At 36.0% G+C, this 22,360-nt stretch overlaps 1 protein-coding gene across 5 annotated transcripts in view; it reads right to left on the bottom strand.

Annotated features, from left to right (window-relative positions):
• Positions 1 to 22,360, bottom strand: part of OXSR1 (oxidative stress responsive kinase 1) — a 98,149-nt gene that overhangs the window by 32,726 nt on the left and 43,063 nt on the right. For all 5 annotated transcript variants that reach the window (XM_014790625.2, XM_014790627.2, XM_087430730.1 and 2 more), the window contains exons 5-8: positions 15,809 to 15,864; positions 9,335 to 9,444; positions 7,065 to 7,166; positions 4,414 to 4,547 (exon numbers count right to left, since the gene is read on the bottom strand). In XM_014790625.2, the coding sequence (XP_014646111.2) occupies positions 4,414 to 4,547; positions 7,065 to 7,166; positions 9,335 to 9,444; positions 15,809 to 15,864 (402 nt within the window). The remainder of the gene's footprint in view (positions 1 to 4,413; positions 4,548 to 7,064; positions 7,167 to 9,334; positions 9,445 to 15,808; positions 15,865 to 22,360) is intronic.

The following is a 22,360-nucleotide window of genomic DNA, read 5'->3' as shown; positions in this document are numbered from 1 at the left end:
TTGTGTAAGTACTCTATGATGTTCACACAACAGAACTGCCTATTGACGCATTTCTCAGAACGTATCCCCATTGTTAAGTGATGCATGATCGTAATGTATATTCCCCAAATTTAATCTAAGCTCAGTTTTTAACTCAACTGTGCACAGTCTGACTTTGCGTAAAGGCATCAATGTCAATTTTATGAACTTTTAAAAGAGTGATTAAGAATAAAAATGAGCAATACTACACTTAAGAGACTGGACCTGACTATGCCACACACCTACCATGTAATCCTAAGCAAATCACTCCTCTAAGGTTCAGAATTACCTGGCCAAGTCCCTAAAAGCAGTGATTCTTAAACACTGCTATGCATTATAATATCTGGGAGTTTAAAAAAAAATCCCAATGCACAGGCTGCACCCCATACCAATTAAAGCAGAATCTATGGGAGCAAATCCAGGTATCAGTAGTTTTTACTTTTTTTATGTGTTTTGAAAAGGGTTTCTTTTTTTTTTTTTTGGAGGAAGAGTGACCCTGTGCTAACGTCTGTTGCCAATCTTCCTCTTCTTTCTTTTTTCTCCCCAAAGTCCCAGTACGTACAGTACATAGTTGTATATCACAGTTGTAGAGTTGTAGCTCTTCTATGTGGGATGCCACCTCAGCACGGCTTGATGGGCAGTGAGTAGGTCCGCACCTGGGATCCAAATCGGCAAACCCTGGGCCGCTGAAGCAGAACGTGCAAACTTAACTGCTATGCTACTGGGCCAGAACCAGTATTGGTAGTTTTTAAAACTCCCCAGGTGATTCCAATGTGCAATCAAGCTTCAGGACCAGGGCCTCAGAAGATTATTATAAAGATTAAAAGAGAGAACAAATGTGAAAGTACCATGCAAACTGAAAGTAGACACCACCATTCCTATTTTTTCATTCAGTCAAGATTTCAATATGTTCAATAGTTTGTTTGCACAACATTGCTTCTTACGCTTCATTCCTTTCTTCTAGGTTCATTTCCTTCTTTCTAAAGTACAATTTATAAGAGTTCTTTAAGTAATAAAACATGACTGGAAAACTCAATTTCTGTCTGAAAAATATCTTAATTTCATGCTTGCTCTTGAATGATAGTTTGACTAGATGGAGAATTCTGGACTAACAGTTATTGTCTTGCAGCATTACTCTAATATATTCTGGCCTCAATTGTAATTACTGGGAAAGTGGCTGTCAGTCTATCTGCTATTCCTCAGTAGGTAATCTGTTCCCTTAGGTTGCATTTAAGAATTCTATTTGCCTTTGTGTCCAATAGTTTCATGACAATGTGTACAAGTGGGGAAAGGGGGACACTGCTTGGATTTTGGGGATGGTTCTTTAATCTGAGGATACAGGTATTTCGTCAATTTTAGAAAATTCTCAGCCATATTTCTTTGAATATTGCTTCTCCCACATTCTCTCTAATCTTTCCTGGACAGTCCATATATACATATATGTATATGTGTGTGCACATATGTATATATGTATATGCCTGTGTACACACACACACACACATACTGAACTCTCTCATTCTATCCTCTAAATGTTCATCTTTCTTTCGTATTCTCATTTTTTATCTTTCTGTGCTGCATTCCGAACAATTTCCTCAGTATAGCGTAGTATGATTAACAGTGGCACCCTGTAGTCATATTGCATGAGTTAGAATTCTAGCTCCACCATTTACTAGCTGTGTGACTTTGGGCCAGGTTACTTAACCTGAGATTCAGTTTCTTCATTTGTAAAACAGAAAAAATAATAGTGCCATCTCCATAGGATTACTGTAAAACTTAAATGAGATAGTGTATGTTAAGCATTTATAACAGTGCCTGGTAGCTTGATTAGTAATCAATAAGTAATTATCTCTTTTTTATTTTATTGGCTGTTCTATTTAACTGAGGTTTTCTTTTTCTTTTTTTTTACTTAGAAATGTTCTCAACAAGGTCTAATTTTGGTTTACAAACTGGAATAGATGTTCTATAGTTTCCAAATTTTTTTAAAAAAAAACTTGTATTTTGAAATAATTTTAGACTTACAGAAGAGATGCAAAGATAGTATAGAGTTCCTACATAACCTTCACCAGCTTCCCCTAATGCTAACATTTTAAAAACCATGGTGTAATTATCAAGAAATTAACTAAAAATGTTAACATTGGTACAATACTATTAACTAAACTACACATTTTATTCAGATTTCCCCAGTTTTTCCACTAATATCCTTTTTCTGTTCTAGGATCTAATCCAGGACCCCACGTTGTATGTAGTCTTCATGCTTCCTCCTTTCCTTGACACTTGAAGAGTACTGGTCAGGTGGTTTGTAGTATATTCCTCAATTTGGGTTTGTCTGATGTTTTCTCATTATAGAATGAAATTATAGATTTTGAGGAATAATACCTCAGGTGATGTGCCCTTCTCATTGCATCATATCAGGGAGTATGTAACTATCAATATGTCTTATTATTGGTGATGTTAACCTTGACCACTTGGTGAAGAAGGTATCTATGTTTCTCCACTCTAAAGTTGCTACTTTTCCTTTTTCATACTCAATTCATCAGAAGCAAGTCACTAAGACCAGCCTACAGTCAAGCAGATCCATTAAGTTCTAAATTTTAATTACTGTATTTTTCATTTCTAGCAGTTCTATTTGACATTTTTATCTTAGTCATATTCTTTTCTTATGATTTTGATTTCTTCTTTTATGATCGTAATTATTTTAAATCTACTTATTTAATGGTCTTTTCAGGTATTTTTGCATTATCCAAAGTTCTGGAGCGCTAATTCTTCTGCTTGATGTATCTGCTGACTCTAGTTCACAGTGTAGTGTTTCACTGTGTGTTTTGTAATTTTGGATCATGATCTTCTCTTCAGTGGGGCGTTATATGCAGGAATCTCATAGACCTGGGTTTCATAAGTGTTCTAACAGTGCAGTTTTGCAATTGCTTCTGCCAAAAATAAAACTAGCTTGGTAATAACTTTTGTTACTTTCTAATTCTGTGGTTTCCTGGATAGTATGGGTAGTATAAATTCAGATGTAAACCTGTAGAATGTCCAGGTCGGAGGGCTTGAGTATTCAGGAGAGATTTTTGTTTTGTCTTTGTGATGATGCACAGACTTTCTGTTTTCTGGTCTATGCTTTTACTCAGTATAAAGGCTTCTGAAGGTCCTAGCTTTAAGCAGAAATCTCAGTTCAAAACCCCCGCTGGGTGGGCCCCAGTATCTCATTTCCAGTCCCCAGGTGAAAGTTGGAAATTCACAGTGTCCCACTGAGGGCAGCCACAGCATTAGCTCACGATGTTTCTTCTCCAATTTATGGCTTCCTCATTATTTATGGCATCTGAGGACTTCCCTTTATTGCAAGCTCATTTCTAGATTTGGTTTTTAAGTTTGATAGATTTACCCTGCATTTCTGAGTGTTTGTAAGAGGAAAATTTTGTTCTTTTAGTCAACTCACTTGGCAGAACCAAAAGTGTTCCCTATCTTTTGTACCAATTTATTCAGGAACAGGAAAAATGTTCTAAAAACACAGGTGTGAACTTTTCTGCCTGTTTTTCTTACTCTTTTCAATATTTCCAACAGCAAATTCTGAAGCCCCATTAAATACACTAAAGATATGATCATGGATGTCAATTAAAATCTTTTACTTTTGTTGATCTTTAGAGAAATAAAAAATTAAAGAACTTCTTAGGGCTAAGAAACTGAGTGGAATATATAAGCGAAACAGAAAAATAAGATATAGTGGAAACAGAGCTCTAGGTTAGGAATCAGGAGTTTTCGATTCAAGTCCCACTTCTATGACTAGGTAGCTGGTTGACCTCAAAGATAAAAGGTTCAATGTACTCATGGCTCTCCAACATTCTATGATTCTGTTTAATTTATAAAGACACACACAGTAGATGATGGTGTTTATGTACTTACTTGCCTTCCAATTTGTCTAGTGTTAACAAGTAAGCTCTTTGACTTTTTGGTCCACTTAACATCTTTCCAATAAGAAAATAAGTATGATTACTTGACGTTAAATATAACATTTGTGCTGGGTGCTTCTTTTGTTATTAAAATTATAAGCAGTATTGAAATATCTATTTACTTATAACTTTTAAATGCACAGTGAAAACGAGTCCTCCCACTAACTTGATATACAATTAATACAGAATTCACAACATACAAATTTATAATTATAAGAAATCAACCAGTGAACTATTTAGAACACACCACATATTAAGATGAAGGGATAAAGTAATTCACTCATTTCCAATCTAGTGTAACGATCTCTGTATATTTTTTCTAAAGTTTATACTAAGTTCCTTTGAATATGCACAAATAATTCCCTGTGCATGTATGTATGTGATTCTTAGACTTCCCACAACGGTTTATATATAAGATGAAGAGAAAAGTAAGCTTTATCTCATATTTTACCTTTTCTCTGGATCCTTTTGAAGGCACAATGAAATCATTTTTCTAAATGATTTTCCATATTTTTTTAGCATTTCTTTATCTTGAACACCAGTTTCCAAAGAAGGAGGATCATTCTGCAGTGTCAGCATTAAAACCTGTAAGAATTTTTAATATAGTAAAAGCTTCTGAAGACTCAAAGTAAAATTAAATATTGCGACCAAGATTTTCAGTATAGACAACCTCCCAACATACAAACAGATTTTATTTTCTAAAAGTTCACATCTAGACCAGTTGTTTGGAACCCAGAGTTATTTAGGTGCTTTCCACATAAATAATATCCTATAGAGAGCTGGCTTCCCAGATAGTGTGTCTGCAACAGCTCAACTGTATCAACATTTTATGTTCATTAGCTAGAACCCTTTCTTCATGTCCTCTGTCCCCATTCAGATACCGCCAAAATATCTTTAAAAACAATTAAAACCATAGCAAAATTAAGACTGTGACCTTGTTGACTTTACCTATAGCTCTGTTTCAATATGATCCCTTGTAATCTGGCCTTCTCTTCCCAGAACTCCTCAGAAATTTCTATCAAAGAAATCACTGATGATGTCCTAGTTAATAAAGCTACAGTCTTTCTAGTTCTCATTCTTCCTACCTTCCCTGCAGCAACTGACAATCTTGATTAGTTTGTCCATCCTAAATCTGTTCCTTCTTTGACTTTCACATCATGGCTTGATGCATAGGGATGTAAGTAATGAAGATCATATTTATGTCGTGGGATTTTGGGTGATTTGTGTTTTTCTACACTTGTTTGACTTTTTATAAAAGCATAAGCCATTTTGCTAAACACAAAGTCAACATTAAAAAATAAAGGGGGTGGGCTGGTCCCACGGCCTAGTGGTTAAGTTCGGCACACTCTGCTTTGGCGGCCCAGGTTCGGTTCCTGGGCATGGACCTATACCATTCGCTGGCAGCCGTGCTGTGGCAGCAACCCACATACAAAATAGAGGAAGACTGGCACAGGTGTTACGTCTGGGCGAATCTTCCTCAAGCAAAAAGAGGAAGATTGGCAACAGATGTTAGCTCAGGGTGAATCTTCCTCAGCCAAAAACAAGTAAATAAATAAATAAATAATAATAAAAAAAATAAAAGCGGGCTATAATCAAAATTATTACTTGCTTTTCAGAGGGTGAATCTTCCTCAGCCAAAAGTAAATAAATAAAAAATAATAAAAGGGGCCTATATTCAGAATTATTACTTGCTTTTCAGATTCAATTTATATTTACTGAAATAGAATTACTAAGGTTGCTGATCTTCCTCATTTTGAGCAAACAGGTTAACATGTATGTCTGGCTACAATTGCAGGAATCATTGCCTACAACGGATCCTCTCCCCTCCCTTTTTAAAAATAAGCCATTTCTTTGGCCCAAAAATAGCCTCCCACCTTACAGTTATAAAAAAAATCCTTTTCAAAACCTTGTGAATACCCATTTACTCCTAGGAGTCTTCAAACTTTAGGAAAACTAGGGGCTTAAAATATAACTAACTTTTCATATAATCAAAATTTCACCCAAACGCAGGTCAATATACATACGCTTTGAATATGGAGATATAGAGAGGTTTTTCATAATAGCCTTTTACTGGTTTTGTCCCTCTCTACATTGTTAGAGCCTTAAACGGGGCAGAAAATATCTTTTAAAGGTTCTAGAGTGCACCAAGATCATAGAGATGTCAATAATATCAATATGACAATTCACAATGACGGTCGCTATTTTAAACAGTCATAGGGCATCTTGCAAAATGGGCAAACAGAACTATAAACAACAGCTATAGCTACAAACAGAGAAAAGAATTCACGTGCATATTATAACTAAGGGGTCACATAGATAAAAATGGTCACCAACAGTATTGGCAGCACTATCTTGAAAGACAAAAAACTCATTCTGTTACTAATGTTGGGGACAGAATTAACAACTGCATTTCAGGTAACTACTACATCAGGATATAATAATAGGCCTTTTAATAAAAGCGGGTTAGTGTTCTACCACAAAGCAAACTTTTATTTGAACTTTTATTCAATAATAACAAGAATAATACATACATGTGGCACATGAACACTTTGCATGAATTATCTTATTTAATATATGATAAGCACTTAAAACATCGCCTGGCACAGATAAGTGCTCAATGAATGTTAGCTATAAACACCATTAATATGTAACCCTTTCAACAACGTTATGAAGTAGAAATGATCATCACCCCACCGAGGCTGTTCTACACAGGTGACTGTGTGGAACGCACACTAAAATGAGAGACATTAGATCCTAATATCAAAGTAGTTACACAGTTAGGAGATGGAGAGTCATCATACAAAAAGGTCAATTACAATGTAAAGTGAGCCAATGCTAAATACCAAATATCTAATACAGATTTTTTTTTTTTTTTTTTTTAAGATTTTATTTTTTATTTATTTTTTCCCTCCAAAGCCCCAGTAGATAGTTGTATGTCATAGCTGCACATCCTTCTAGTTGCTGTCTAATACAGATTTTAACTGCCACAGGAATTAGAAAGAATGTAAGGCAGAATTCTATGGATAAGAATGTCAAATGAAGAAAGGCTCTCAAAAGGAACTGGGACATGAGCTGGGGTAGTATTTTGTATACGAGCCTCACCTTCATTGGCGGATATTTATGATAAGGAGCTGCCCCTGTGGCCAGTTCAATCGCTGTGATCCCAAAACTCCAAATGTCAGCTTTGAAATCATAACCTCGGACCTGCAAAGAACAGAGAGATGATTACTTTTACCATCCTAAAAGCACTTGTTTTGGTGAGGAAAATTGGCCCTGAGCTCATATCTGTTGCCAGTCTTCCTCTTTTCACTGAAGAAGACTGGCCCTGAGCTAACATCTCTGCCCATCTTCCTCTATTTTGTATGTGGGATGCCACCACAGTATGGCTTGGTGAGTGGTGCACAGGTCCGCATCCAGGATCCAAACCTGCAAACCCTGGGCCGCCCAAGCGGAACACACAAACTTAACCACTATGCCATCAGGCCGGCCCCTAAAAGCACTTTTTAAAGGTAGCTTCTAATATGTATCAGGAACCATAAAAGTGTTCATAAGCTTTAAACCAGTAAGATAAACTAAAGTAGACAAAAGGTAAATATACTTGGTAAGAGCAAAAACAAAAAAAAAGGGCAACCTGAATGAATGTTCACCAACAATGGGGAAATTGTTAAGTATGGTATATTCACTTCAAGAAATTCACAGTCAAGTAAAAGCAATGTTAATGAATTCTATATGAAAATATGAAAAAACACTTGTGATAAAGCACTTATGAAAGAAAGAATACAAAATTGTTCATAAATTTTGATACTAATACAAATAGGTATATAGTCTATTTAAAAAAAAATAGAACAAAATGTTAAGCAATGGTGGTGAGTCTTTTGTTTTCCAAATTTTCTATGTTATAGTATTGTTTTACCACTTTAATTTTTATAGTGAAAAAAGTTACAAAGGGTGTGAATATTTTTAAAGTTGTTGCTGTGAATATGTTGCCAAATTTCTCTCCTTTTATACGGTCACCAGCACACTATCCTAAGCAATAGAGGAGGAGGAATAGGTTTTGGGAGTGTGTGGTTTGAGACCTAAAATTAAAGCTCCATATTATGTGCTGCCTTGACACCTGGTAAACAGGAGGGCCTCTAATGACCTAAGCACAAGTCCCCCCACCTGCCACCCTGCTCCCAAGGATAAAGTCTCCTAGATCAAGAACCCTTATCAAATGGACCAGGTGCAGTTCCTGCTTATCCCTGAGTAGCAGGGTTCAGTTCCCTGACAGCCCTCAGAATTATTCAAACAACCCAGTCACACCCTCACAAGGAAACCAAGGGGCAACTCACTCTCTTGATACTACAAAGCCTGTCTTCCACAGCAACCATTTGTTCACTCTCTTCCTGAGTACAAACTTGTGTGGCATGCAGTGCCCTCCTGCCCCCAGCTATGTGTATATGCAACTAATAAACTACTGTCAATCTCATCAGTCCAGTATCAGGTGTTGTGTGTGCAGCCATCCCCATAACCCTAGGGTAGGAATCCTTCCCTCACCCACAGGGTGAATATAGGTACTACAACAGAGTGAAAAGTGAATTCAGTTCTACACACTGAGTTTGATATACCTATAAGACATTTATGTAAAACATCTATAGGGAGTTGGAAATATCTATGTAGAGGCTTAGGAAACAAGACTGGACTGGACAAAATTTATAAATAATTAATAGGTAGGAAGCAGAGATGAAAATATCTAGTGAGTATGTGTAGTCAGAGAAGAGGAGTTTAAGAACAAGATCCTGGGAAGCAGTGTCATTTAGCAGTAAGAAGGAAAGCCAGAAAAGAAGTCAGAGAAATGACTGAGAAGTAGGAGACAAATGAGGAAACTACACTAGGAAAGCTAAGAAAGTGAGTAAAGGTGGAAATGGTCAAGAGTTTCAAATGCCCTGAAGAGGGAAATAAGACAAGGAATAAAAAATGAGCACTCGATTCGAGAATTAGCAGATGGGATGAGTGTCAACAGCTTGAAATTGTTTGAGAGCAAATGCAAAATGGGGATGTGGAGAAAACTAGTCCTTCGGGAACCACAGCAATGAAATGACAAGTAAAAAGATTAGATCATTTAATTTGTACTAAGGAAATTATTAAAAAACCAATCTTGATAATATCATTCCTTAGGTTGTCTTCGGTATAAATCCTGAGTTTCATACATCCTTTGTAAAGTTCTAGGGTTTTTTTTTTTTTTTTTAAGGGTGGATCAAATTCTTCATGAAGCAACAGAGATGTGTACTTCCCAAAGCTAACCTAGTATACCAAACAAAAGCAAACACTACTCAGATTTGTCAATTTGATAACAAAATCCTAAACCATTTTAAAAAGACAAAAGATAGTACCTGTTCCATAACTTCAGGTGCCATCCAACAAGGGGTTCCAACAAAGGTCTTTCTCACTTTATTTCGGGTAATATCACCACCAGTTGCTAAAAAAGCACTAACTCCAAAATCTGAAATAGAATACAATAGCAAGGTACTACAAGTACAGTAACTAACATAAATAGATAGGAAAATAAATGTAGTTACAGTTCTATATACAAACAGCATGGCGTTTTCTCTTCTTTCTGACGAACTTCTTGACTAAATTAAGATGTAGCTTAACAGGTCCCTCATTCTATTCCTCTCCACTCCCACCCAACATCATCTCCTCAGATTTTCCTCCTTGCTCCAATCCATTCTTTTCATTTCATCTTCCCAAACTGAAACTCTATACTCATTAAACAATAACTCCTCATTGTCCCCTCTCCCCAGTCCCTCGTAACCACCATTCTACTTTCTGTCTTCATGATTTTGACTACTCTAAGTATGTCATGTAAGTAGAATTAAACAGTATTTGTCTTTTTATAACTGGCTATTCACTTAGCATAATGTCCTTAAGGTTCATCCATGCAGTAGCATATGTCAGAATTTCCTTCCTTTACAGTCTGAATAATATTCCATTGTATGTATATACCACATTTTGTGTATTCATTCATCCATTGATGGACACCTGGGCTGCTTCCATGTTTTAGCTATTGTGAATAATGCTGTCATGAAAATGGGTATGCAAATATCTGTTTGAGTCCCTGCTTACAGTTCCAGAAGTGGAATTGCTGGATCATATAGTATTTTTATACCTAATTGTTTAAGGAACTGCCATACTGTTTTCCACAGCAGCTGTACCATTTTATATTCCCACCAAAAGTGAACAAGGATTCTGATTTCTCCACATCCTTCTTATTTTCTGTTTTTTTGATAGTAGCCATCCCGACGGGTGTGAGGTGGTATCTCCTTGTAGTTTTGATTTGCACTGCTCTGATGATTAGTGATGCTGAGTATCTTTTCACGTGCTTATTGGCCATTTGTACATCTTTGGAGAAATGTCTGTTCAAGCCCATTTTTTAACTGATTTTTTTTACTGTTGTTTTTAGGAATTCTCTATATATTCTGGGTATTATTAGTTCCTTATCAGATATATGACTTGCAAATACTTTCTCCCATTCTGTGGGCTGCCTTTTTACTCTGTTGGTAGTATCTTTTGATGCACAAAAATTTTTAATTTTCATTAAGTCCCATTTATCTATTTTTTCTTTTGTTGCCTGTGCCTTTGGTGTCATATCCAAGAAATCATTGTCAAATCCAATGTTGTGAAGCTTTTGCCTTATGTTTTCTTCTAAGAGTTTTACAGTTTTAGATCTTACATTTAGGTATTTGATCCATTTAGAGTTAATTTTGTATACGGTGGTCGATAAGGGTCCAACTTCATTCTTTTGCATGGGGATATCCAGTTTCCCCAGCAACACTTGGTAAAAAGACTGTCCTTTCCCCAATTAAATGGTCTTGGTACCCCTGTCAAAATCATTTGACTATATATGCAAAGGTTTATTTCTGGGCTCTTTTCTATTACATTCGTCTCTATGTCTTTCTGCCAATAACATACTATTTTTATTACTGTTGGTTTGCAGTAAGTTTTGAAAACAGGAAGTATTAATCCTTCAGCTTTTCTTGTTCTTTTTCAGGATTGTTTTGGCTATTTGAGCTTCCTTGAGATTCCATGTGAATTTTGGGATAGGTTTTTCTATCTCTGAAAAAAACAAAGTCATTGGGCTTTTGATAGGGATTGCACTGAATCTGTAGATTACTTTGGGTAGTATTGACATTTTAACAATTAGCCTTCCAATCCATGAACATGGGATGTGTTTCTATTTATCTTCTTTAATTTCTTTCAGCAATGTTTTATAGTTTTCACTGTACAAGTCTTTCACTCCTTGGTTAAGTTAACTCCTATGTATTTTATTCTTTTTGATGCTACTTGTAAATGAAATCGCTTTTGTAACTTCCTTTTCAAATTGTTCCTTGTTCATGTATAAAATGCAACTGGATCTTTATGTGTTGACTTTATATCCTACTTTGCTAAATTCATTTATTAATTAAAATAGTTTTTATGGAATGTTTAGTGAGTTTTCTATATATAAGATCATATAATCTGCAGACATAATTTTACTTCTTTCTTTCCAGTTTGAATATTTTTTATTTCTTTTTCTTGCCTAATTGTCCTACAACTTCCAATACTATATTGAATAGAAGTGGCAAAAGTGGACATCATTGCCACTGTGTTCCTGAACTCAGAAGAAAAGCTTTCAGTTTTTCATCATTGAGTATGATGTTCATTGTGGGTTTTCCATGTATGGCTATTTAGTAAGTTGAGGAAGTTTCCTTCTATTTCCTACTTTTTTACATGTTTCTATCATGAAAGGATGTTAAATTTTCTCAAATGTTTGCCCTGCATTGAGATGATCATGTGGTTTTTTTCCCCTTCATTCTGTTAATGTGGTGTAGTACATGGATTTTCATATGTTGAACCATCCTTGCATTCCCAAGGAAAAAAATCTCACTTGGTCATGGTATATAAATCCATCTAATATGCTACTGAATTCATTTCTTTAGTACTTTGCTAAGAATTTTTGCATCAATGTTCATAAGGGATATTGGTCTGTAGTGTTCTTTTCTTGTGTGTCCTTGTCTGGCTTTTGGTATCAGGTCAATACTGGCCTCATAGAATGAGTTAGGAAATGTTCCTTTCTCTTCAATTTTTGGGAAAACTTTGAGAAAGATTGTTATTAGTTGTTCTTTAAATGTTTAGTAGAATCCACCAGTGAAACCACCAGATCCAGGGCTTTTCTTTGTCAGGAGACTTTTGATTGCTGATGCAATCTCCTATATTAGATATAGGTCAACGCAGATTTTCTATTTTGTTGTGATTTCATCTTGGTAGGTTTTGTGTTTCAAGGAATTTCTCCATTTCATCTAGGTTATCCAATTTGTTGCTGTATAATTGTTCATAATACTCTTATAATCCATTTTATTTCTGTAGAATTGGTAGTAATGTCCTGACTTTAGTTTCTGATTTTAGACATTTGACTCTTCTCTCTTCTTTACTTAGTCCATCTAGCTAAAGGTTTGTAAATTTTGGTGATCTTTCAAAGAACCAGTATTTGGTTTCACTGATTTTCTCCATTGCTTTCTATTCTCCATTTCCTTTATCTCTGCTTTAAACTTTATTATTTCCTTCCTTCTGCTAGCTTTGAGTTCAGTTTCTTGTTTTTCTAGTTCTTTAAGCTGTAAAGTTAGGTTTTTAATTTTCTATCATTCTTGTATTTTAAAAGTGTCCATAGCTATAAATTTGCCGCTTAGCAACACTTTTGCTGTTTCCCCTAAGTTTTAGTATGGTTATGATTTCATTTTCATTCCTCTCAAGTATTTTCTAATTTCTCTTACGATGTCTTCCTTCATCCACTGGTTTGTCTAAGTGTGTGTTTAGTTCCCACAAAGTTGTGAATTTTCTAGTCTTACTTCTGTTATTGATTTCTAACTTTATCTCATTGTGGTCAAAGAAGATACTTCGTATGATACCTATCTTTTAAAATCTACTGAGACTTAATTTGTGGCCTAAAATATGGTATACCCTGGAAAAAGCCCCTTGTACACTTGAGAATGTGTATGCTGTTCTTGCTGGGTAGAGTGTTCTGAATATGTCTCTTAGATCTAGTTGGTCAATGTCTTGTTTAAGTCCTCTATTTACTTATCTTCTCTCTGTTTGTTCTATCCATTATTGAGAGCGGAGTACTGAAGTCTCCAACTACTATTGTAGAGATGTCTATTTTTCCCTTCAGTTCTGTCAGTTTTTGCTTCGTGTATTTTGCCGGTGTGTTATTAGGTGAATGAATATTTATAACTGTTATATCTTCTTGCTGTATTGAATATGTAATGTACTTCTTTGTCTCTTATAACCTTTTTTGATTTAAGTCTATTTTGTCTGATATTGGAATAGCCACCTCTGCTCTCTTTTGGTTACTATTTGCATGGAGTATATTTTTCCATGCTTTCATTTTCAATCTACTTATGTCTTTGGATCAAAAGCGAGTTCCTTATAGACAGATATAATTGGATCATGTGTTTTTATCCAATCTGCCAATCTGTGTTTTTTGACTGGAGAGTTAATCCATTTATATTTAAAGTAATTACTGATAAGGAGGGACTTAATTTTGTCACTATTATTTGTTTTCTATATGTCTTATAGCTTTTTTGTCCCTCATTTCCTGCATTACTTATTTTGTGTTTAGTTGATTTTTTGTTGTGAAATCCTTAAATTTTTTTCTCATTTCCTTTTGTTTATATTCTATCGCTATTTTCTTTGTGGGTATCATAGGGATTACATTTACCATTCTAAAGTTATAACACTCCAATTTGAATTTATACCAGGTTAACTTCAATAACATACAAAAACTCTTCTCCTTCACAGCACTGTTCCCACCCCTTTTGGTTGTAGATGTCACAAAATTACATCTTAATACACTGTGTGCTCAAAAACATGAGCTGATAATTCTTTTAAGAGCATTAGTCTCTTAAATTATGTAGAAAATAAGAGTTGGAATTACAAACCAATGTTACTGTAATACTAACTTTTAGACCAATAATTGTTTTTAGTAATGTATTAGTCTCATAAATCATGTAGAAAACAAAACATGGAGTTACAAACCTTTGTTACAATAATACTAGCTTTTATACTTGCCCATGTATTCACCTTTATTGAGACCTTTATTTCTTCATACCGTATGGAGTTATTATCTAGTGTCTTTTCATTGCACCTTGCAGGACTCCCTTGAGCATCTCTTGCGAGGCAGTTCTAGTAAAACAAATTCCCTGAGCTTTTGTTTATCTGGAATGTCTTAATATATCCCTCACTTTTGAAGGACAGTTTTACTGGCTATAGGATTCTTGGTTGACAATTTTTTTCTTTGAGCACTTTGAATATCTTGGCCCACTGCCTTCTGGCCTCCAAAGTTTCTGATAAGAAATCTGCTGACAACCTTATTGAGAACCCCTGTATGTGATGTGTTCTCTCTTGCTGCTTTCAAGATTCTTTGTCTTTGGCTTTCATAAGTTTGATTATAATGTGTCTCTGTGTGAGTCACCTAGGGTTCATCTTGGAGATTGTTGAGCTTCTTGGATGTTTATATTCATGTCTTTCAGCAAATCTGGAAAGTTTTCGGCCATTATTTCTTCAAATATGCTCTCTGCCCGTTTCTCCTTTCTCCTTCTGGGTGTCCCACAGTGTGTATGCTGGTCCACTTAATGGTGTCCAACAGGTCCCTCAGGCTCTGTTCACTTTTCTTCAATCTTTTTCCTTTCTGCTCTTCCGACTGGATAACTTCCATTTTCCTATCTTCAAGTTCACTAATTCTTTCTTCTGCCAGCTCAAATATGCATTTGAATCCTCCTAGTGAGTTTTTCATTTCATAGTACAAGTTGTACCTTTTAGCTCCAGAATTTCTTTTTGGTTTCTTTTTAGGTTTTCTCTTTATTGATAGATCCATTCTGTTCACACATCGTTTTCTTGAGTTTCTCCATATCCTGCTTTAGTTCTCTGAACAACTTGAAGATGGTTGTTTTAAAGTCTCTGTCTAATAGATCTGCCATCAGTCTTTTTCCGTGAGTTTCTGTTGATTTATTTATTTCCTTTGAATAGACCATACTTTCCTGTTCATTGAAAGCCTTGTGATTTTTTTTGTTGAAAACTGGACGTTTGAATCTAATAATATTGTAACTCTGGAAATCAGATTCTCCTGCTTTCCCAGGGTTTGCTGTTTTTTGTTATTGGTTTTGTTTTTTTTTGATTGCTGTAGGCTGTCTGTGTCAAGCATCACCCAGAGGTATAAACTTTAGGTCTTCTCAGATCTCTTCTGCATCTTTCTCTGGGCATGTACAGTCACTTTCCAATTTTCCCTGTAAGTGTAGTTGTTTTTTAATGCCCTAGTCTTTAACGTCTAGCTTCAAAATGGGGAAAAAGAGAAAAATGTAGTGAAGGAAAAAAGGCACTGGCCTATTAAGTCCCCTGGAAGTCACTTGTCGGGGTGGCAGCAAGGTGCCAGAACAATGGCTGCCCGCCTCTTTGTCTGTCCCCCAGGACAGCAGCAGATCTCTATCACCTCTCTATAGAACATTTATTCTTAAACATAATGAGGTTTCTTGACTACTTCTCCTTTAAAGGAAAGTAGAGAATGCTTATGAGAACCAATAGAGGAAGACCCTAATGAGGGTAAGGAGTGGATAACTAGAAGGTAATGAGTAATGGTCATAAAAATGTCTAAGAACAAAAATGAATGATGAGTAGTGGAAGATATCTTGAGAGTCAGCAGCAATGTGCCAACATAGGATGCTTGACTAGAGATGGTCCAGGGAACAGAAGAGAAAACTGACTTAAAAAACACAAAAGATAAGTAATATGGTTCTATTGACCATTAAATAAAAATAAAAAGAAATACTAATCATTACCTGCAATCTGTACTGAGCCATCTTCTCCAAGAAGAATATTTCCAGCTTTCACATCTCTTTAAGGAAAAAAAAGTTATATATTAAAATACATCTATTCTTTGAAGTCACATAATTTAAGCAATTGCTTACTATATTCATACAACACTGGCAATACTTAAATGCTCTATTTTGCATTAAAGGGTATTATGAAGGCCAAGAGTAAAATTTTGAAAATTTTAATCACTTGCACTAGAATCCAAATATTGTAAACAGAAAGGTACAATAACTTTTTACTATAAAATCTAGAAAACCCAAGGTGATTAAAAACTCAATTAGGATAATAGTGGCCAAAGAATATGACCCTCACCCACTTTCACCTAATTCTACTCTTTGAAATATATTTTTTTCCTGCACCCTACACGTACATTTCATATATGATCAAAATTTTTAAATGGTCAGTATGTAGTTGAAAACAGGGACTATCCTATGCCTGTAGCATAAAGAGAGACATAAATTATTCAAACACCTCTATATTTTTATTGGTAACTATTAATAACAAGTTTAGTAATACACAAATACATTCTTGTTATAAAAACCTGAACATCACTAAAAAGGCCCAAGTCCCTTTGACTACCATGCTCAAGTTTAGTGTTCTCTCCAAAGTTTTCAACCATTGTCAGTCTGGCTAATAGAATATGTTCCTGTGAGATATCTGGGCTTTTCTTCCAACATAAATGATGTTATACTATCCATTCAAATCTACAACTTGTTTTTCTCATGCAACAATGTGTTAGTAGTATCTGGCAAAATTTAAAATCCCTAAATCTTATGAGTAGCAAACCTACTTCTTGATAACCTAGAGAAACTCACAATGTACAGGGAATGTAGAAGGGCGTTCCCTGCAGCATTATTTGTAATAAGAGACCCAAAATGGTAAGAACCTAGAAAGCTAACAATAGCAGAAAGGTTCAACTAATGCTGTTACAGTCATGTACCGCATAACTATGTTTTGGTCAACAATGGACCGCATATATGACAGTGGTCTCATAAGATTAGTACCACATATATAGCCTAGAGGTGTACTAGGCTGTACCATCCAGGTTTGTGTAAGTACTGCAGGGAAGGAAGAAATTTTCCTCTACCCTTCTAGGTTCTTCTGGCTGGTCTAAGAATTAAATAGACATGAGACAGATTAAGTAGAGAAAAACATACAAAAGTTTAATAACATATATACATGGAAGAAACCCAGGAAAATCAAATAACTCACCAAATTTGCCAAAGCCTTCACCTTAAATACCATCCTCAGCTAAAGACAAGGGAAGATGTTGAGAGTGAGGAGAGTTAGGGACTTCAAAGGGAAGGAAGGCAATTCATAGGTAGGTGAAAAGGAGCAGACAATTGGAAAACTAGTGTTCAGCCACATGGAAACAGAAGAACACAGAGGGGAGCCCAACAAACAGTCTCTTCTAGGTTTCTCTCTGTTTACCACCTAGATCACGTTATGCTAAGGTGATAGCTCGCTTCCTGAGACAGGTTTTTTAATCTGAATTCTTTTAGGCAGTTAAGGGGGGAGATAAGAAAAACTCTGATTCTTTTGTTTCTTAAAAATAATTAGCCTAAAATAATCCTCATGTTGAAGTGACACATCCTGGGGTGGCAAATTTTGCCCCCCCTCAGTACACTCTATGATCTTCGCACAATGAAATCTCCTAACAGTGCATTTCTCAGAACGTATCCTCGTTGTTAAATGAGGCATGACTGTACATCCATGAGCTGCAATAAGGTCAATCAACATGTTATGACTTGAAATGCCTTCTAATACATACTGCTAAGTGAACAAATCAAATAGGACAGTGCCTTTTGCATGAAACCGTTAATGTTACACACACACACACACACACACACACCCTTTTCCATAATACACCAAACAGAGAGCAATAAATGGTTCTTTTTGTGGAGAGGAGTGGGATTGGAGTCAAGGGGAATGATGTTTCAATAGCTTGTGGGAATGGACTCATCTATTTATTTTGTAATTAAAAATAAACACAATTAAACAAACAAAAGAGAGCCAGCTCTTGAAGCTAGACAAGAAAGAAAAGCAAGAACAGCTCATGGAAGACCTTGTTTGTCATGAAAAGGAACCAGTGAGAAGCACAACACTCCATCTTTTCCCTGTCCCTATCTTCTTTTCCTCCATTTTTAGATATAATCATTCCTTGGTAAACAATGAACAACAGTTTCACAACTATGTGTAGCAGCAGCACCATACCAGAGTATATAACACCTTTCCTGAACATATACTAAAGCAAAGGAAATTATGTTACTCAGTACTTTTGTGCTGCTTATAAATCCAAGCAATTTACAGGACATTTTCCCAGAGGCTGACTTACAGTGGAGGCTGACTTACAGTGGAGGCTGACTTACAGTGGAGGCTGGCTCACTTTGCTCTATAAACCAGAAGTCTCTGATTCTAAATACCACGAACAGGAGAGAACTGAGGACATTCCCTTCCCTTAGTGACCAAGACCATTCAACTGAGTTAATTATAAACCTTCAACTCCTTTTTCTGAGCTCATTTGGAATGACATCTAAAACAATGGAAAAAACAATGTATAGTTTAGTCACTTCCTCCTCTGTGTTTTTGCAGCTGGCTGTAATATAGAGTCACCACAGATTACAGAAATATGATCATATTTCTGGGTCTGTCTCTCTCATTTCACCACGAGCCATATCTGGGCATATTTTTTTTTTTTTTTTGCTTGAGGAAGATTCACCCTGAGCTAACATCTGTGCCAGTCTTCCTCTATTTTGTATGTGGGTTGCTGCCACAGCATGGCCGCCAATGACTCATGTAGGTCTGCGCCCGGGAACCGAACCCAGGCCACCGACGCGGAGTTAACCACTAGGCCACGGGGACAGCCCTTGGACATACATCTTAATACATTTCTGTACCACCTGCACTTACTTAGTATTATGATTAGTACATAGGAGGCATCTCCCACATATTCATCAAATAGATTTTTTTTTTTGGTGAGGAAGATGAATCCTGTGCTAACATCTATTGCCAATCCTCTTCTTTTTGCTGAGGAAGATTGGCCCTGGGGTAACATCTGTGCTCATCTTCCTCTATTTTATATGTGGGACATCAGCCCCAGCATGGCTTGATGAGTGGTGCACAGATCCACGCCCGGGATCCGAACCCACAAACCCTGGGCCCCCGGAGCAGAGCACACAAACTTAACCACCACACCACTGGGCCGGCCCCTCATCAAATAGATTTTAATAACTAAATAGGAGACAACCTGCCTCAAATCCTCTTATGGAGATAAGTGGAGTATTAAATAAATGAACGAATAAATAAATAAATCCAATTAAACACTAAAATAAAACTTGATGGTTTCTGGAGAGGAGTATCAAACCAATCAATCAATCAATCCAAATAAATACCAAAATGAAACTTGACTGTTACTTCCCCGCCATTCCAACCCCCAAGTCCCACCTGCTAGCTCTGTTCCAAACATTAGGGTTATAAACTAATAGGCTGCAGTTAAATAGGACAACCTAACAATCCATCAGTGGGAGACCAATTAAACTGTGGTATATCTATATAATGAAATACTATGAATACTAATTATGAATAGTAATGAATAGATGTGTTAATATGGAACAATCTCCAAATATATTCTTAAGTGAAATAAGAATACTACATATAGTATGTTGCCATTTGTTGTTGTTTTTTTTAAAGTAGGAGGGAGAGGGATATATACATTACATTTATATTAGTATAAAATCTCTCTCAAAGGAGTCTCAAGAAAATAGCAAGAAGTGGTTCCCTTTAGACCAGGGTACCAGAGGTTCAAGGAAGGAATACACTCAGTCATGCATTGCTTAATGACGGGAGCACATTCTGAGAAATACGTCATTAGGCAATTTTGTCGTTGTGCAAACATCACAGAGTGTACTTACACAAACCTTGATGGTCTAGCCTACTACACACCTAGGCTATATGGCACTAATCTTATGGGACCACCATTGTATATGTGGTCTGTTGTTGATCGAGATGTCGTTATGTGGCACACAAATGTACTTTATTTTTTAGAAGTTTTAGATTTACATAAAAATTGAAAGACAGTGCAGGGGAGTTCTCATACACCTTGCACTCAGTTTCTCCTATTATTAACATCTTACATCAGTATGGTACTTTTGCTACAATTAATGAACCAGTACTGATGCATTACTACTAATTGAAGTCCACAATTTATTCAGATTTTTTAAGTTTTTACCTAATGTCCTTTTTCTGTCCCAGGATCCCATCGTGAATACTATATTAACATTTAATTGTCATGTCTCCTTAGGCTCCTCTTGTCTATGACAGTTTCTTAGACTTTGTTTTTGATGACCTTGACAGTTTTGAGGAATAATGGTCAAGTATTTTGCAGGATGCCCCTCTGATGGAATTTGTACGATATTTTCCTCATGATTAGACTGGTGTTATGAGTTTTCAGAAGGAAACCACAGAAGTGCCATTTTCATCACATCACATCAAAAATACATAGTATCAGCATGATTTAGCACAGTTGATATGGAGAAGACTTGTTTTTTATCATATGCCATTTTGTGTCATTTGAATTTTTTAAGCCATGTACATGTATTACCTATTCAAATGTTTTCTAAGTTTTTGTCTCTCATAAGTGAGGAGACAATAATCTATTTTCAGTAGAGCCCACCTTTGGGTGACTACTTTTCCTGACCAATTCCCTAGATAATCAATTGATGCTTCCCTTTGAAACCAAAAGTACAATCTGTAGAACAGCTTCCAGGAGTAAAAGCAGAGGAATATCATGAAGCTAAATGGCTCACTGGACAATCAAACACACCACAGCCTGTCCTCACAAACAACAGGACAACTGACCTTTCAAGGAAAAGATGTGCAACTAAATATCTGGAAATCAATATAGTCCTTAATTAAAGAATCTTTTTTACTCTGCCACAAAGAATATCAAGCAACCCAGCAGCCCCAACAGTTAAACCCTCAATCCACTCTTAAACAGCAAGAACAGTGAGTTTTGTTTTTCACAGCTTAATGCCATTTCTCATGTCACTATTGCACCAAGGCTATAAACTCCTTTTAAAATTAAAAGGAATATCATAGACATGCTTGACTTTCTCATTAGTACAGAACACAAATTTCTCCCCATAACATTTTTATGAGTCATCAATAGGCATAGTTTATGGAAAACTTGAAAAAGGTCAAGAGAAGCAATGAATCAAAAAGCTGAAAAATACACTATATTTAGGTATCCTGAACTGTTATATGATTAAACATATAACATTTCTGTTAGAGCTAATCTCTTTAACGGGAAAAATATTTGGGTAGGTAGATTCAGAGAGAAAGCATATAAGTCTAATTTGGAGACGTATTCACCCTACTTAAAACTTCTAAAGCATAGAGGGTCAAGGGAAAAACATAGTACAGATGGAGGAAAATTATTTGACCTGATCCACCAGGCTGACACAAATCTGAAATAACAATCAGACTCTAAAAATGTGAGAAGCAGCAAAACCTACTAAAAATACCCATCTCTGTTTCCTAGTATAACAACTTTATCCCAAGCCTTTTGAAGTCTCAGTGCATCTCAGCTAAAGTGTAAGTAGTAGTTCTCAGCCTTGGCTGCACAGTAGAATCAATTGAGGAGTTTTTAAAAGTTCCAATGCCAAGGCCTCATCCCAGACCAAATAAATGAATTTCTGGCAGTAGATTCAGGAATCAGTACTTATTAAATTTTCCCAGGTGATTCCAATATGTAGGCAAGGTTAAGAGTCTCTGATTTGAAGTGTGAGATAGAAAATTTCCATTCCAGCAAGATGGCAAACTATGTATGGCAAACAGAGACTTTCACCACTACTACTCAGGCCTTTGCCACCAAACACATCATTCCCTTGCTACAAACACAAAGAAATGCTGGATAAATTAGGGAGGAAAACTCACATAGCTGAACATGAAATAAAGAAAAAGAAATCCTAAAGTTTCAGAAATGAAATGGACACTTAAAAGCCAGAGCAGTAAGCCCTGGGAGATAGAACAGAGATACTGCCCCAAATGGCTAGGGAGCTCAGGTTTTAAAATCCACCCCTAACTAGAAAACATGGCACCGAGCTGGTTTAAGATGGAGAGATAGAATTGAGACCCCATTCATAAAGCCAGGACCCTGGGAAGATTGAGCCACAATGAAAGATATAAGATAAGGTAGTATAGCCATATTAAAATAAGACCTAATTGTCTTTAATACAAAAGTATTTCTAGGAATAAAAAGTGTCATTACCTAACAAAAAAAGGAATAATTCACCAGGAAGATAACAATCCCAAACCTGTATGTACTTAAACATATCTTCAATCACAGAGAATTATGGTTCAAAGGGGTCATCAGTGTTGTAGGGCTCTTTCCCACTAACTTCTGGCCTCCACTGTTCTGATGTGAAGTCAGCTCTTAATCATATTGATGCTCTCTGTCTTAGTCTGTTCAGGCTGCTATAACAAAAATACCACCAACTAGGTGGCTTAAACAATCAATA

The sequence above is a fragment of the Ceratotherium simum genome, chromosome 5, assembly GCF_057802395.1.
Source record: "Ceratotherium simum simum isolate JZ-2026a chromosome 5, ASM5780239v1, whole genome shotgun sequence".
Taxonomy (NCBI): domain Eukaryota; kingdom Metazoa; phylum Chordata; class Mammalia; order Perissodactyla; family Rhinocerotidae; genus Ceratotherium; species Ceratotherium simum.
Note: the sequence above shows the minus strand (reverse complement) of the source record. Positions and strands in the feature narration are given on the sequence as shown.